This window comes from Eleginops maclovinus, chromosome 19 (assembly GCF_036324505.1).
Source record: "Eleginops maclovinus isolate JMC-PN-2008 ecotype Puerto Natales chromosome 19, JC_Emac_rtc_rv5, whole genome shotgun sequence".
Taxonomy (NCBI): Eukaryota; Metazoa; Chordata; class Actinopteri; order Perciformes; family Eleginopidae; genus Eleginops; species Eleginops maclovinus.
Genome location: NC_086367.1, coordinates 5,952,333 through 5,968,198, shown reverse-complemented (window position 1 = coordinate 5,968,198; position 15,866 = coordinate 5,952,333). Strand labels below are relative to the sequence as shown.

Sequence of the window (15,866 nt, the reverse complement as noted above, 5' to 3'; positions counted from 1 at the left end):
TTAGTCTTGAGTCTTATTTTTTAGAGAGGAATCATTATTTATTTTATTGTATTTTTATTACCATACCTTTTACTTCAATGTGTCTCTTAACCTGTTAACATGTTATATTTTGTGGCTATGAGGGGAATTTCTTATTGTTGGTTTGTAACCTGTGATGTGTTGATGTGTGCCATTCTGTAAACGACTTTGAGCTGCATGCGGTGTATGAAAAGTTCTATATAAATAAAGATTTGTTATTATTATTATGAAGGATATGAGAAAGATAAATAGAGTAGAAAGTCATTTCTTTTTGGCTTTAGAACTAACAGTATATTTACTGTAGATGTGGCAGTAGTAAAGCGAAATATAAAAAGCTAAAATAAAATCCATGGTAGAAGTTGCAAGGTCTTGCAACAAGAGACTGGAGAGCAAAGTAATGGAAGGATGTGAACAAGCTGTGAGCAACATTAAATCACACAGGGCCCAGACATGGAGTGGGGGAGGCTAATAGACACGCTCACAATGTGAGCTAGGCTTTGAGAAACTGCAAAAGTTTTACCGCTCTGCATACATTAGTCACTTTTCCCCCAAACACATGCTCTACTGAACATACCTTTGCTGGGCGGTGGTTTGGGGATATGCTGCCCAGGTGGGGTGGAGGAGGGGGGATGGGGTGCGTCAGTGGGATGGGCTACGGGTGGGGTCTCCAGCTCCCCGCGGTTAGAAGAGAAGACCAGGTCTAAAGAGGGCAGTTTGAGCATACACTCCACCCTGGACATGGGGAGGCAGCTGAAGCGGATCTGAGAGGGCTGCGAACACAAGGGGTAAGTGATGTAGAGTGTGTAACTGCAAGTCTAATATAGATAACATTTACATATAAATACATCTGTAACCAGTACAAAAGTTAGTACCCATTACAATTATTTTCATAGCTTACACTCAACTAAATTTAAATAGATTCTGATTTGAATGAGCTGCAATTATTCAAACATTTTGAAAAGTGGATGTGGTCTGGAGAACATCCAAGGTGAAAAGTGAATAGTTGTTATTCGTAGCATTTGCTCATTCATGTGACCCAGAGGACCGGGGTATAAAGTAAAAATTCTTATTCATGGCATGCACTCAGATTTTATACTTTAGTGAGAAGAGGTTACATCCAATAGAAAAATCCTGTTGCTTTCTTTTGGGGGAGTAATAAGTCATCACCGCGCAACTCCATACACTGTATTACTATACACTTTTTTCTGACACAGTAGATATTATTCTGCATTCATTGCAATTGTATTAATTATTTTCTCTTTGTAATCCTTTCATATGTATTACTTTAGGAGGCTTTATTGGACGTGGGGTTGTCGTGGCTGAGGGCTGGTCCCTGTCCTAAACCAAAGAAATAGTAGAATTGAAATAAAAATGTGCACAACATAATAACTGACTCATAAATGACAGCCCATTATGAGAAAGAGCACCCCCTTCTAAAGGTCTGGGGGCAGCCCAAGGCAGAGAATAAAATCTAAATAAAAGACGATCAAAGGAAAAGTTGGCAAACTGCTTCCTAGGCTTCACAGAACCATAAAGTATAAATGTATTTATTACATTATTTAATTACTTTTTTGGATTAATATTTTTTAAAAATGTGATTGAGTTTTTTTATATGCAGTATATGCACAAACAAGCACATGCCTCTGGTCACATTTATTATCATTAGGGATGCACCGATACATCGGTGAGACATCGGCATCGGCCGATGTTAGTCCTATGTACCACCATCGGCACATCGGTAAAATAAGGTGACTTCACCGATGTTTATGTTTTGCTACGTGAACGGCAGAAGTCGCGTTGGCGTCGTTGTTTTTAAATCTGACGGACCAAATCTGAAGTCAGGGCATAATTTTAAAGGATTAGAACAGTGACTGTGGGTCTGCCGTAACTTTAAAGTCAAAGGGAGGGGGGGGTTGCATGCTGCAGGACTTCTGCCCCGTGTACCGGGTGTCTGCAGGATCGGTAAATTAAATCCATTCTTCAGTGTTCTTGAGAGGCCGTCGTATATATTTGTGACTTTGTTATACTTGCTGCTACTCCCGTTAACTTCCAGAAACGTACTATGGCTCGCTCAACCTCTCTCTCGCGCTTACACATGCACACACGTATCCCCCACTCTCTCCCTTAAAGCAATAGGCTGCCTTATCTACATTATGCTACCATTACATATAGTAAAACATCGGCCATCGGCAAAAATTGTTATTCTTAACATCGGCAAAATTGTTATCCTCAACATCGGCATTGGCCGACATTTTTTTTACTATTATATAAATAAATGCACAGAAACTTAAAATACTAACCCTTACACCACGCTTTGTATTTATCTTTGTATATTTCATGAAGCTTCGTCATTTAAAAAAATAAAAGAAGCCGAAATATTTGATGAAAATCAAAGTTGGATTGCCATCATTAAGGATTGTGTTATATTTGTGTTGTCATTTAACATTTTAAATGACTTGATATGTGGAAAACTGGAAGAATAAACGCCAGGTTCTCAGTACCTGGACTCTGACGTAGACAACCACGTCCACGGGGAAGGAGGAGTAGGCGGATGTGGAAGAGGAAACCAGAGAGGTGGTGGATTCCTCCAGCTGCTCCACCGTGTCAAACTGACCCATGTCCTCCTCCTGGGTTGCCATAGCTGGGGGGGGGGGGTCACATTAATAAGGGAAGAGTTAACCATAAAAGCCAGATACACAAGAGCAGCCTCCATTAGGGTCACTGCTAAATTCAAAAACATGTAAGTTATTGTAGTTATTACGGGCTGCAACAACTGACCTGCGTAGCCTCTCTCCACAGGAGTGATGGGAATGGTCTCAAGCGCTTTCTCCAGGAAGTCCAGCAGACAGGGGCTGATGACCATTTCCTCCGGCAGAGTCTGCAGGGCCACCCAGGCATACAGTTTGGCAGTTTTCACTCCCCCACTGCCCTTACCTTTGGCTGCAAAGACACATGGGATTTTAAATCATCTGTTCCTTGACTATGTGTTGTGATCGATTAAAAGAGTTCATTTTATGTCTGTTTAAATAAAGTATATTCAAACACTTTTTTTCATAGTCTTTGATGTATTCCCATTTGTCGTTGGCCAAAAACCGTAGGAACAGTGTATCTAACCAATTCCATTCCATTGGCTTTTGAACGCTTCATGTGTGAGAAACGCTTCGGTCAGGAATGGTCTAAGCTTCGAATCGACATATTTAATTAAAAACTTTATTTTTGTTGCATTAATTTTTTATCATAGTGTGTATGCTTTGTGGTTTTCTATTTGTGTATTCTAAACACAATACATATTTGAATTCTCTCTACCTCTAGCCATGATTTCGCTGTTTCAATAATAGCGTAGGATTCATTACTTTTACTATAACACAAAGTCACTGTGAGTAAAATATGACAGCAGCAAAAAATGCAATAAATCTGTTTAGGATCCAGAGGGTTAAAATCAGAGCGTTACTTTAGAACCAGGGTTACATTAGTAACCTGAGGTCACCAGTGTTGGGTTTTGCTTACTTTATATACTACTGCTGGATATCTAAACCTATAAATGAATGGCAATGTTTATTTATTAGCTGTAAATGAAATGTGGTGGAGTAAAAAGCACAATACTAGCTTCCAAAATGAAGAGCAGAATTAGAAAGTCTCTTAAAATTCAAATATTCAGAAAAAGTACAAGTACCTCAAAATTGTACTTAAGACTTGCACTTCATGGACATAAGACTGAAGCCGCAAATAGAAATGAATGTATCCATTCATCTGTTTGTAAATTGATCTACTCAGTGTTTTACTGTATCTTATTGTTGCTTTTTTATTTATGCTATTACTAACATGTCTCATTACATTTTCTATTCTTATTATCCCTGTCTGAACTCTGATTATTTTGCTACTATGACATCTGAATTCCCCTAATGAAGGTCTATGTTGTGTTATTTTATCTTAAGTACAATACTTGAGTAAATGTACTTCTCTTCATTCAACCTCTGATTAAATTGAAGGATGCATGCATTTGATTGGTTGGCTCTTCAGTTAGATGTGAAATCATCACTGTGGAGCGCTGTGGCACTCTAGTGTCGGTGATTACAGACGGTTCTAGGGCATGCAGTGTAAAATGAGGGAATGCTTAGTACCTGATGGAATAGGTGGGGGCGGGGGAGGTAGGAGCGAGTTAGTCTTGCTTTGGACTGCATTGGGAGGGTTGGAAGGGCTGATATCTTTCATACCATACAGCTTCGACTCTTTGGAGAGAGTGCGGGGGAGGGAGGATCCACGGGAGGCGTTGGGCGACTCCGTCTTCAGCATCTTGGAGTTGTAGTGCAACTGAGGGTACGGATAAAGCAAGAATTCATCATTTAAAGATGAACATATTTTACTAATATTCAGGTTCATGTTTGTATTTTGTGCCTCTACTGCAGTGGTTCTCAAACTTTTACAGTCAGGCCCCCCTTGGGTAATGGAGCCCCCCCGAGCCCGGTTCCAACCTAGATTGGCAGGATTAATTGTATGTAGCTGCACAAACATTACATTTTCTCTGCTAATAATAACAACAGAAAAAGAGCCAACTATCATTTTGTATGTTATTATGGATAGAACATAAACAACTGCTAAATTAATGGTATTTTTAGTTGTTATTTTTTGGGGGGAAAATGAAACAAATTGGAATTAAAATTGCTTTATTTAATATATATTGTGGATTCTGGGCTGCTAGCACACATATCATACCTGCAGTAAGTAACTAAGTACATTCACTAAAGTAGGTTACTGTACTTAAGCACAATTCTGAGATGAGACTGCTGATGGACAGATTTCTCCTGTTTACGCGAAAATACTTCAATCAAACCAGCATTGTCCACGACACTTATACTATGTCAAGCTGCTACAATTATTTATTTTTATTTAGAAAAAAAATACCATAAAAAAAATACAAATTAGATCCATATTGTTGGTACAAGATACTTTCTATAAACATTGATTTCTAAATTCTGGATTTGAAAATGTACCCTATCTTTTTTTCTCATTGACCGTATATCCATCTGTATTGCTAAAATAACAACATTTTAAAAAGGTATAAACTTCTGTATAATTTGGAGGCCGAGGGAGACGCTGACCTTAACGTCTACTCCTGGAATGTAGAAGACTGTGGTCTCCATGTCGTTGGACTTGGTCTGAAGGGAGGAAGGACATTTCTTCCCGGCTAGCAGATGGGTGGTGGAGGTGTAAGTGGGCTGCAGCTTCTTCTTCTTAGGGGGAGACTCCTGGTCCAGACTCCTTAGGCTGCGATCACAGCTCCTACAGAAAAGTTGTGTTAAGTTATGTTATGTATATCTACAAAAGATAAGCTACAGCATACGGCTTCATCTTCCAAGGATTTCATAATGTTGATAGCAGACAACATAAAAAGTAGAAAAGTGGGTGAGGCTAGCTGTTCCTTGGGTTTAATTTTGACCCCTGTGTTTTTATGTTGGAATAAGGGGTAATTTCATGATTCCACATAAAGATGGTTTCATATTAACTCCTTAAGGTTCCAAAGAAAACCCAATAGGGGGGTTTTATTTATACTGATAGCATCTGGTGTTATTACGTGCTCTCATTTGAACATTTGAAGTAGTTTCAAAACAGAATCCTAACTGACAGGTTGACATATACAAGTCTTAGATAATCCATCATGACATGTTCCTCTGATCTTAAATATAATTCAAATCATTCAACAGTTTTGCCTATTTTTAACTCAGAAGTAAAGTTTTGTTTAGAGTAAATGAGGTCTTTGGAATAAAATTGGTTTACAAGGTGTTGAACGATATACTGTATACAGCCACGGACAAAATGAAGAGACCACTTCAGCATTATCATTTTCTCTTATTTTGTATAGGTGTATGTTTGATAAAATAAAAAAATGGTATTCTATAAACTACTGACATTTTTTTCTCTGTGTCGGAATTCAACAAACACTGGAATGGCTGCCCTATATGTAGAGATTTAAGAAGTGGAGTGGTCTCTTAATTTTTTCCGGGGCTGCATGCTTCAGTATAAACCAGTACAACAGCTGCTCCGTTTATGAAAATGTGCCTTTACTCGTACCTCCTGAGGGCAATGTCCTCGTGCTCTGGCTGCTGAGTGGTGGGGTGAAGGACACACTTCCCACTGTCGATCTCCACGCGGATATCCAGCTCAAAGTCAATGTTTCTCTCGGTGGTCGGGCCGCTGAAGCTGCGGTTGGCGGCTGTGCTCGGCCAGCGCTCGCTGAACAGCTGACTCACAGCAGAGAAACCAGAGGGCTTCCTGTGAGAAGCTTGGCTGAGGAGAGAGAAGAAAGGGAATGTTTAGTGAAGAAGCTTGTTTATAGAACGTAAGATAAACTAGAAATGAAGAGCTTTCATGCAAAACAGTGGTGCGGGGATGATGTATTTCTGTAGAAACCCAGGAAAGTAGCATCCCAAGGGGTATCACTACAAAAAGTCAATAGGATTTTTCTATTGGATTTTGGAAAATTACTGAAATTAAATTCTGCGGTAGGATCATCTCCACAGATTAACACTTCTTTGACTTTTGTAGCGTAAATGCAATTGCCGGAAGTATCAAGCTAACGTTAGGCAATAAAGGAACAAAATCACATTTGCTTGTGTACATTACCACGGTTAAGCTAAAGGGGGCTAATGTTCGGGTATTAGCAACCACCATTTCATGACACATAGAAGCTTGGAAAATTCAAGAGTGGGTATTAACTTCAATCTTTTATGCCGTAAAATAAAAGCTGTGTTAACCAGAGACCCTTTGGCCGAAAACACAAAAAAAATAGGGAACCGGAAGTGCTAAAATGCTAACCTGTCGCTGGTTTTAGGAGTCATTCCTGCATCACTCTTAAGTAGCATGATATTAATGGTGCCTCCGTTCATCTAAGACTCATCACAAGAATAGGCAAAACACTCACAAAGGCCTGCGATAGTTCGGTGGTTTTTCCCGCTCAAACTCGTCCTCCTTCTCGGAGTCTTCGGAGGAGGATGAGGACAGGTCCTCGCGCCTCATGTCGTCGTGCTGGAAGGGAAGTTTTGGTGAGAAGACAACGGGGGTGCCAGGGGCACTGAAAACTGAGTGATGGCCCTCCATAACGGATGGAGAATGGAGATGATGGAGGTGATGATGAGGGTGGGATGGGTCGTCGACCGACAACTGGTCCACCTCTGACTCCTCAGGAAACTTCAGAAGAGGACAGAGTCAAACTCACACAGGTAGTGCCTTCTACTTAAAAACATGTCTTAAGTAGGAAGGAAACCACGGGGTTAACATTTTGAAGGAGGTAGTATTCTGGTTATTGGACCACTAGGGTTTGTTTTTGTTGCTGTTTATCTTTAAATACTAAAATTAGAGTGTAATGTCAAATGTTCCATGTCCAAAAGTCCTCTTTTTGTGGTTGCTATGGTTAGGGTTAGGGTTGGACAGTTAAGTTGTCGAAGTGAATATTTCAGTCGTCAAACCGAGTTTAGTTTGAGGCCTATTGAAGTTGTTTATTCACGAGAGTTGTTCCGTAGGTCCGTAGAATCTGGTAATACTAGTAATGTTCAACAACTTCGTTAAACCTCAAACTAAACTGGATATAAGGACTGGTATCTTCTGTATTATGTACACGTACAACCACTACAACCAACTAACTGTGTGTTGACAGCAACCAGAAAAGAGGACATTGGGACGCGGAAAAATTACATCCCCCTACATCTAATCAATGCCACCTAGTTTCAAAAACAATATTGCATGATGTACAAAATAAAATACAGTGCCAAAAAAATGGCTCCTAGTTTTATGCCATGTCCAATGAGAGAACACTACCCGCCTTCAACGGTTCCCAGATAAGATGAGAGCTCATGCACTGAATGAAAGACAAACAGGAAGATGAGGATCCCGACCGGAGAAAAGGTACAAACTGTCTCAAGAAAGGGACAGTGGAAAGATGCCCAATAAAGTTTTATAGGTCTTATATCGTTAATGACAGCTGGAAAAAACCCATTCAGCAACCAACAGAAGAGGGGTTTCGACTGAAAGTCGGTTAAAAGTGTGGAAACATCTGAAACTAATCCAGGCTTCAAATGTTTTCGAGCATTAACAATAATTGTCTTTTTTGTGGTTTCTTTTCACTGCCGGAGAGTATGTGGGTGTTTAAGGCCAACTGACCATGAAAAGTGAGGTGAACTCGGTCAATGGGCCTCAAGCAGAGTTGGACCAGGTCATTATTAAAGAGTAGATATTGGAGTAATGAAAACAATTTGATCATTTTAGCAAGAATTCAACAGTAATTCAATCAGAGCATAGAACTGAATGACCTAACAAGATCATCTTCATAAAATGAAGTCTATTGTGCGTGATTATGACTTTTGTGTTGAGTTCAACGTCACAAAACCAAAGCTCAAGGTAAGCAAACAGTCAAGTTCAGTTATGATAGTTCTTTTTATATATCAATTCTTTTTTTGCTGTCTTTTTTTCAAACACTCAAAAAAGAGTTGGAACAGTGGGAAGACAAACAAAGACAGTTTTTATGTTTCTGTTGAGTTTGAATGCAGCGTGTTTTATGTCAAGGTAAAATGACAGTTTCTGTCAATGGACTCTGGTGGAATTAAAGTGAGCATATTGATTGTATATTTTGTACATTAACTAATTATTATTTCTCCAAATTCCGGTTGAATTTATTTATCATATTCAATTTCGGCTAGTAATTTCCATCTCTAATAAACATAGAGATATGAAATCTGGATGGGTTGTTAACAGTTGTTTAGCACAAATTAAATAGCTCATTGTTTTATACCTGTCTAATTCTAGTTTAGCTTGTTTTAATGTTTATTATCTTGGCTTTTTAATAGCTGTTTTTTGATTGAATGATTATGACTTTCTTGTGTTGCGTTCAACATCACAGAACTCCCAAAGATCAGGGTAAGTAGTCAAATTCAGTTATGATAGTTACTTATTTTTATAGTATCTTTAGTTATGTTTTGAGTCTTTTTCCCAAAAAATTTAACCAGGACAGTGCGAATAAAAACAAAGACACTTTTTATGTTTCTGTCAATGCAGTTTGGTGGCTTTTAAGTGAGCATATTGATGGTATTTTTGTACTGTTGAATTTATTTATCATATTCATTTAAACATGTGTCACATAGCACCTCTAATAGTAATGCGTATAGCCTCCCCTAAACCACTACTTGTCATTTTTACAAAAAGTGTGTGTTTTAGGTGCTAATATGTGGAATTTGATATCTCAGATCCAGGCTAGTAGTTTTTTTTTATCTCTATTAAACATAGAGTTATGAGATCTGGAATATTTGTTCATTGTTATGCAGCACAAGTTAAATAGCTCATTGTTTTATACCTGTCTGATTCTATTTTAGCTTGTTTTAAATTAATTTTAGCTTGGCTTTTTAATCACTGATTTTAAATTGAATGCCAAAGGTCCAAGCAGTTGTGGCAAGCAGCAGCTGATTGTGAGCGTCACCATGCAGAGCTGTTAGAAAAATCACTCAGTACATTAGAGGTTGAAGACTTGGTATGTATGCAGTTTCAAGACAGGATGAGATTGTATGACTCCATAATCCATTAAGCAGCATCCCAACCATAAACTCATATTTACAGGGGAGTGTCATTGTAAAGGGAACTTAAATATCCTGAACTTGTGTTTAGGTTATCAGAATAACATCAGGGACAAATTCCTAGGTCTGTGTTGATGGAATCCAGCTAGTATTTATCTACAGAGTGGTAACAAAGGCTGTAGAATATTCATTTTAATTAGATTTTTACATATTCAACATAAATCATAACTAGGGAAATAATAGCGGGATTACAGTGGGTCATCATGCACTGTTTTTCGATACAATAATGCTGTATGTCTATATAAGCTAGTATTAAGTTATCCTGTTTTGATTTTGCATTTTCAAAGAAGAGGAGAAGAGGAACCAGAAGTATTTGTTGTTGTGGTTATTTTTGATTAGTTCAGTTTCAAATTTTCCAGGCATATACCTTGAATATCTCTCCCGGGCTGACAGGTGAGTTTTCAGCTTCGAAAGCCTGATTATTTATCTTCAATTCAACAAAAAAAGTCATTAAAAACATCCAAAATGAAAAAAAAAGTGCTTGGAGCAAATCGGCTTCTGTTTTTGAGCCAACTTTGTAAAAATCCACCACCAGATGACGAGTCACAGCGTCAAGTAAATATGTGGTATGGAGAACATTTACAGTGACACAATGAAGAATGAGATGATGATTTTTGAACTCTAAGAGTCCAATATCTTGGTTTATGACATTATTATTGTAATAGGAACAAATGTTAAGGTCAAACTGCTGCTAGCTAAGATATGTGACCGCCTTAAGGCTTACTCTCTTATTTCAAAATGGCCGATGCATAGGAGAATTCTAGGAAATGCGTTTACCGTGTCCTGGATGTTGAAAGTGACCCGGGGTCCAGGTGAGGAGGCATCCACACGCATATCAGGTAGATCATCCATATCTCCTATTCTGGAACTATGGAAACAGTGAAACAAACATGAACACATCTCATCGAGCATCAGAAGATTGTTTTTTTTATATTGTTATTCTAAATGCCTTTAACCGGTCAGATTACCTCCGAAATCTGACAAAACAGTATACAGCATCAGATTGAAAAAGTTTATAGCTGTATTCCAATCCAGTGTTCGCATTTTCGAAGGCTACATTTTTGTATATCCTTTCAAATGTAAAAATTGTGTTTCAACTCACTCAAATAATTAATGACGCAAACATCAAAACCAACGGGCCTTAAAACGTATATTATCTTTAAATAATAGGCTATGTACATGACGTTAGTAGTGCTAAACTAGCTAGCCAGCTGGACCCTGCACAAATTGATGTTTTATTAATGATAGGTTAAATATCTGACGTTAATTATGCTATCGAACTAGCTAACTGAGACGCTATACAAATTGTTTTTTTATGAATGATAGGCTAAATATATAACGTTAGTATTGCTAGCTAACTGGAGAGGCTTCGCAAATCGATATTTCATGTATAATAGGCTAATTACGCAATGTTAGTAATGCCAACTAGCTAGCTAGCTGGATAGGCTACATTATTTAATGTAGACTGGATTCCCTCATCAAACTTTAAGAAAGTATTTTGAAAACTGCTGAAGGTAGGGGGGTTGACTTATGTCTTACAAAGATTGAAGCAATGTTTTAAATTATACTTTATATTGCGTACATACATGGACCAAAGTAAAAATACAATTAGATTTGTGATACGCTCAACTTTTGCCAGTTAAGCTGCTTTTGTTTGTCATGATGACATTTTTCGTGTTTTACTGTTTATTAAACTCATTTGGCAGAATCACATTATATCACATTATACTAGCTCAGTTATTTCCTGCTCAGAGTTAATTTTTTCCGTCTAGCTTTAGGTCTTACAGTGTGTCGACTGTTTTAACACCGTGACCACATTATGACAGGTATCTGCATAATTACTATAAAGAAATGGGAAAAGCACTTCCTTTCCTCTACACTACATTCTAATTTGTGAGTCATTGCATCCTCTTTGAGAGAAGGTTAATGGGGAAAGTGTTTCAGAAACATGTCGCGCCATCAGCACCAAAGGTTACAGTTTGTTTGTTTACAGTAAATGCTGGATAAAGCGCCTTGATCGTGTCATTTCCATATTAATATGATACCAGGGAAAGTGACTACTGCCCTTGTTACCTCTGTCTGTCCATCCTTTTCAGAGGGGGCCGACCCGCTGCCGCCGAGATGCTTTTGGAGCGGTTGTAGCTTGGTTTGTAGCCAAGACCCCACTTATCCTTCAGAGAGGCCGCCTGGGGAGGAACAAACACGTAATCAGAAATACATTTCTTTAGCCATTAAGAAGTTGCTCTGAAATTAACCTATGCTATAGAAGTCTGGGGGAAATTCCTTCTTTTGTGGAAAGGAACTAGATATGAACTTGAGTCGTATTAGTAAGAATGATAGGATTGGATGTGATGTAGCTTTTTGTTTACCAGCGTGAATTGGTGTAATGTAATTTGCTGGAAAAACTAAATGCAAATACCAATATTTGTAAAAGTGCCCTAGGAAGCAAATATTATACACATAAGAGGATGTACTGTAATTATGTTCCGTGTAATCTGGTTAGATGCTAAATATGCGTTAACATATCATTTTGAATCTAGTATTGTGGAGCTGAAGAGATTTCGCGGCCTAAAAATAGTATACAGATGTATTAATAGGAATAGAACAGATTCCAATTATGTTCTTAACTTGGTTGAGATTAACTTTTTAAAAACTTTAATTCTTCCTATATGGTAATCACAACACAAGTCCAAATAATCGCAATGTTATTTTTTCCAAATCAAATGTCTTTTTTTGATTCAGAAAGGTAAATGAGCATTCACCCTCATGCTGGAGCGGCGCAGTTTCTTTCGGACGTCTCTCCGGATGTCGTTGACGGCCACCGACTCTAACTGTTGGTAGCGCTGGATCTCCTGGTTGATGGTGCCTTCGCTGGCCCCCAATTTCCTGTGGAGAAGAAAAGATATTAGAGGAAGTAGTTTAGCAGCAACGGAACAATTCTAATTATTATAATCACAGTGAGAATCAACAAGTGAGTACGCAGGAATCTTACTTGAGGTCGTCGATGACCTTGGCCTGTTCGTTCAGTTCTCTGATGTCCACCACCCTCTTGGTGAACTTCCTCCCACGGGCGTCGATCACCTGGTTCCCCATGGCCATCTGCCTTCTGGGGTCAATAGTCTCCTGTTGGGTCAAAGCAATGAAACAAACCCAAACATATTTATCAGAGAAAAACTGCAGACTAAGAGAAAGAAACCTGCTGATCAAACCCAGAAAAAAAGGACATGAAAGACTTCTGCCCGGCAACTGCTGTGAAAGGGAAACCCAAATCAGTGTGATGAAAGGGGAAGATATTTTGATTGTCAGATCAAAGTATGAGATATAGCCCAATCAACACACCAGGTGTCAAAAACAAAGACTGCCACTGAACAGGAGACATCACCACCACCTCCACCAGCAGAACCACTCCACTCAAAATGCAAGAAGGAAAAGATGAATCTCTTTTGCCACAGGAAATTTTGTTTTACCCGCCATTGAAGCTCAATAAGGAGGACAGTGAAAGCAAATGCCTAGCAACACTATTTCCCGTTAGCTTAAGCATGGAAAAGCATTGCTCGGCATTGGAAATCCACAACCTTGATCAGATAACTGCTGAGATGTGATTTAGTCAGCCCAGAGAAGAAGTTTAACACTGTGGTGGGCTACATGTACATACACAGGCCCAGGAGACAGGTCTTTGGGCCCTGGCACTGCCCGCTCTGAGGCGAGGCGATGCACAGTTTGATTCATCAGCGGGGACAGACACACTCTGAGGCCTGGGGCTGAGGCCCAGGATGTGGTTTACCAGACGCTTCCTTAAGGTGAGCCGAGGGCTGAACTGGCCTGGACTCTGAAAACAACGGGACAAATAGATGCAGAGGTGGAAGGAAAAAGGACCACTGGAACCAGACTTAAGCTTTTTAAGCTTTAGGGTGGGCCAGGTAGAATCTAACCTTCCTCTTATCTAAAGGACAGGTATGGGAGTATTATTGATCTTTCCATCTACCTCACAACAAGAAAGTGTATCGGTATATTTCCAAAAACTATTCCATTAAACCATGACAACCTCCAGATTTATCTCAGAATCTGAAAGTCTATCAGTGTTGTTGTATAACTTACAAATCTAAAGATATGGATTTTACACATATCTTCGGAAACAACCTTATTGGAGCCGGATCTGATCAACTGTTTCTAAACAAACAATGTGTGAGGACAACTCATTAAAAAGAGGAGATTTAAATGACAACGGAATTGGCTAAACTGTGGAGAAAAAAGTAAGTACAAAAGGTATTTCCTTCATACAATGGCCCAAAAACAAACTAGGGTGTAGATGAACCTAATATCGACTGACCATGTGGATGGTGGGGGACATGGAGTCGGCTTCGTCCTCGTCTGAAAGGTCCGCCATGTTGACGGAGTTCAAGTCGGCGATGTCGTCGACGTCTTCCTCGCCCGTCAGAGACGTCAGCGTGTTACCTAGCGCATTGAGCCGCTTGCCGATGTTGGGATCCATGTGAACGTCGATACCGCACATCTTCCAAAGCACGTTCAGAGTCCAGGTGCCGGCACTACTGCTCTCTGTTTTCATAGAGGAGGAAGCCAGGAGGGTTAGGAAGGAACAGAAGAGGAATTGGATGCAAATTAATGCATCATAATATTTTCAACAGACATCTCAAGCTTTTATGCAGCTCTTGTGTTTGATGCATGTTTTATGGACCAGAACTTAGTTAGAACTTGCCTGCAGAAGGTTGCCCTGTAGTTCTGGAACATACTTCATAGGTGCCATCAGGGACTACACCTGAAAACAGACACACATCGACGGAGTGTCAATATTTCAGAGGAGCTGCTTGCATACCAAACAAGGGGGAACAAATAGTGGTATTCCAATTCTATGTTGGCTATGTGAAAGATCTAGGGAAGATGCGAGTACTTTTATTCCTGAAATGAACGTAAAATTGGCTTTATGATCCACTGAGCAACTTTTATAAGAATGAACGTAGGAGAAAATATAGGACAATTATAAAAACTAATTTAAATTCATCTTTAAAAATAACTGTTTACAAAAATAACTCTTGATAGAATTGAAATCCTGCCTGCAATTATTGCAACATTTAAATAAAAACAAACAATTTACTCAATCAATGTTTTTCACAACCCTGAAAAGCCCATAACCAGCTGGTGGAAAGGTAGTTGTTTTTGTTTAGAAAAATTGTCCAAATGACACCATTTATCATTTATATGCATTTGAGGTAGCCATACGTCTAGCCAAAACTATGTGTTTTCTATCGAGGCAGAGAACTTGCATATTGCAGTGTAAAAGTGAGTAAAATGGTTGAAACGGCACATGTTCAAAGGGTTTAGGCTGGGTGATAAAAATGAAACAAAATAAGTTTCAAATCCACAGTTAATATATATAATGTATCACTCACAAGCATTCATGACCATGTCCCCTCGGATCTCAGGCTTCCAGTCGTCCCAGGATGTCTCGAAGCCCTCGGCGAAGCGGATGCAGAAGTTCTTGAAATGCCCTTTGCTTACCAGGGACTCGGAGGAGCAGGCGGTGATCAGCGTGCTCTCAATGGTCAGCACCATCGCTGAGCCCGTGTCAAAGTCTATGCTGTGGTTGGCCTGGCAGAGGAGCAGGGAGAAAGGGGGGTTACCTAGGCCTCAAGAGAGGGGAGGGAGTACAAGGAAAAAAAACCCCACCTCCACTTGTTTCGAAAAAGGCAGAATAAGCTGGTAACACTTCACTCTGCTGTACTGTATACACACTTAATTAAAGTCAGGATCAAAGCATCACTGCCATAAATAATCAAAAGTCTTCTGATTGGTTAATAGGTTTTTGATTAAATAAATTCTGCTTCTGTGAAGACACCAATGAGTGAAGTGTTCCCAAGCTTTTCCCTTTGTTAGAATTGTTTAATTGCAGGATGGAGGGAAAAATGTGTCTGGATTAACTCACTGGTCCTAAAATAGGGGTCTGATTATCATCTCAAGTTAAAATCACAACTGGAGGCTGGTAAAAGCATGGCCCCCAGACAAATGGATTTTCTGTTATTAAGGCTGGGCTTTTGGAAAATAACGAATATTTGGACTCATGTTGCCATTGTGATATGATTTTCATTATTGCAGGGATTAAGTCGATATTCTCGTTAACATTTAAAGGTTTTATTTGAAATAATGATGGTGTGAAACGATCTGTACCAAACTAAGACAATTTATTTAGACTGTAAAATGCCATTTATATGCCAG

The 15,866-nt window shown here is 39.2% G+C and overlaps 1 protein-coding gene across 1 annotated transcript in view; it reads right to left on the bottom strand.

Annotated features, from left to right (window-relative positions):
* The window catches only part of kiaa1109 (KIAA1109 ortholog), a 147,501-nt gene that overhangs the window by 29,931 nt on the left and 101,704 nt on the right, over nucleotides 1-15,866 (bottom strand). Inside the window, 16 exon segments of the mRNA XM_063908622.1 lie at nucleotides 593-788; nucleotides 2,520-2,659; nucleotides 2,797-2,958; nucleotides 4,140-4,329; nucleotides 5,118-5,298; nucleotides 6,088-6,303; nucleotides 6,938-7,203; nucleotides 10,003-10,062; nucleotides 10,413-10,503; nucleotides 11,709-11,821; nucleotides 12,398-12,521; nucleotides 12,628-12,758; nucleotides 13,291-13,464; nucleotides 13,966-14,192; nucleotides 14,353-14,412; nucleotides 15,044-15,242. Of these exon segments, the coding sequence (XP_063764692.1) occupies nucleotides 593-788; nucleotides 2,520-2,659; nucleotides 2,797-2,958; nucleotides 4,140-4,329; nucleotides 5,118-5,298; nucleotides 6,088-6,303; nucleotides 6,938-7,203; nucleotides 10,003-10,062; nucleotides 10,413-10,503; nucleotides 11,709-11,821; nucleotides 12,398-12,521; nucleotides 12,628-12,758; nucleotides 13,291-13,464; nucleotides 13,966-14,192; nucleotides 14,353-14,412; nucleotides 15,044-15,242 (2,530 nt within the window).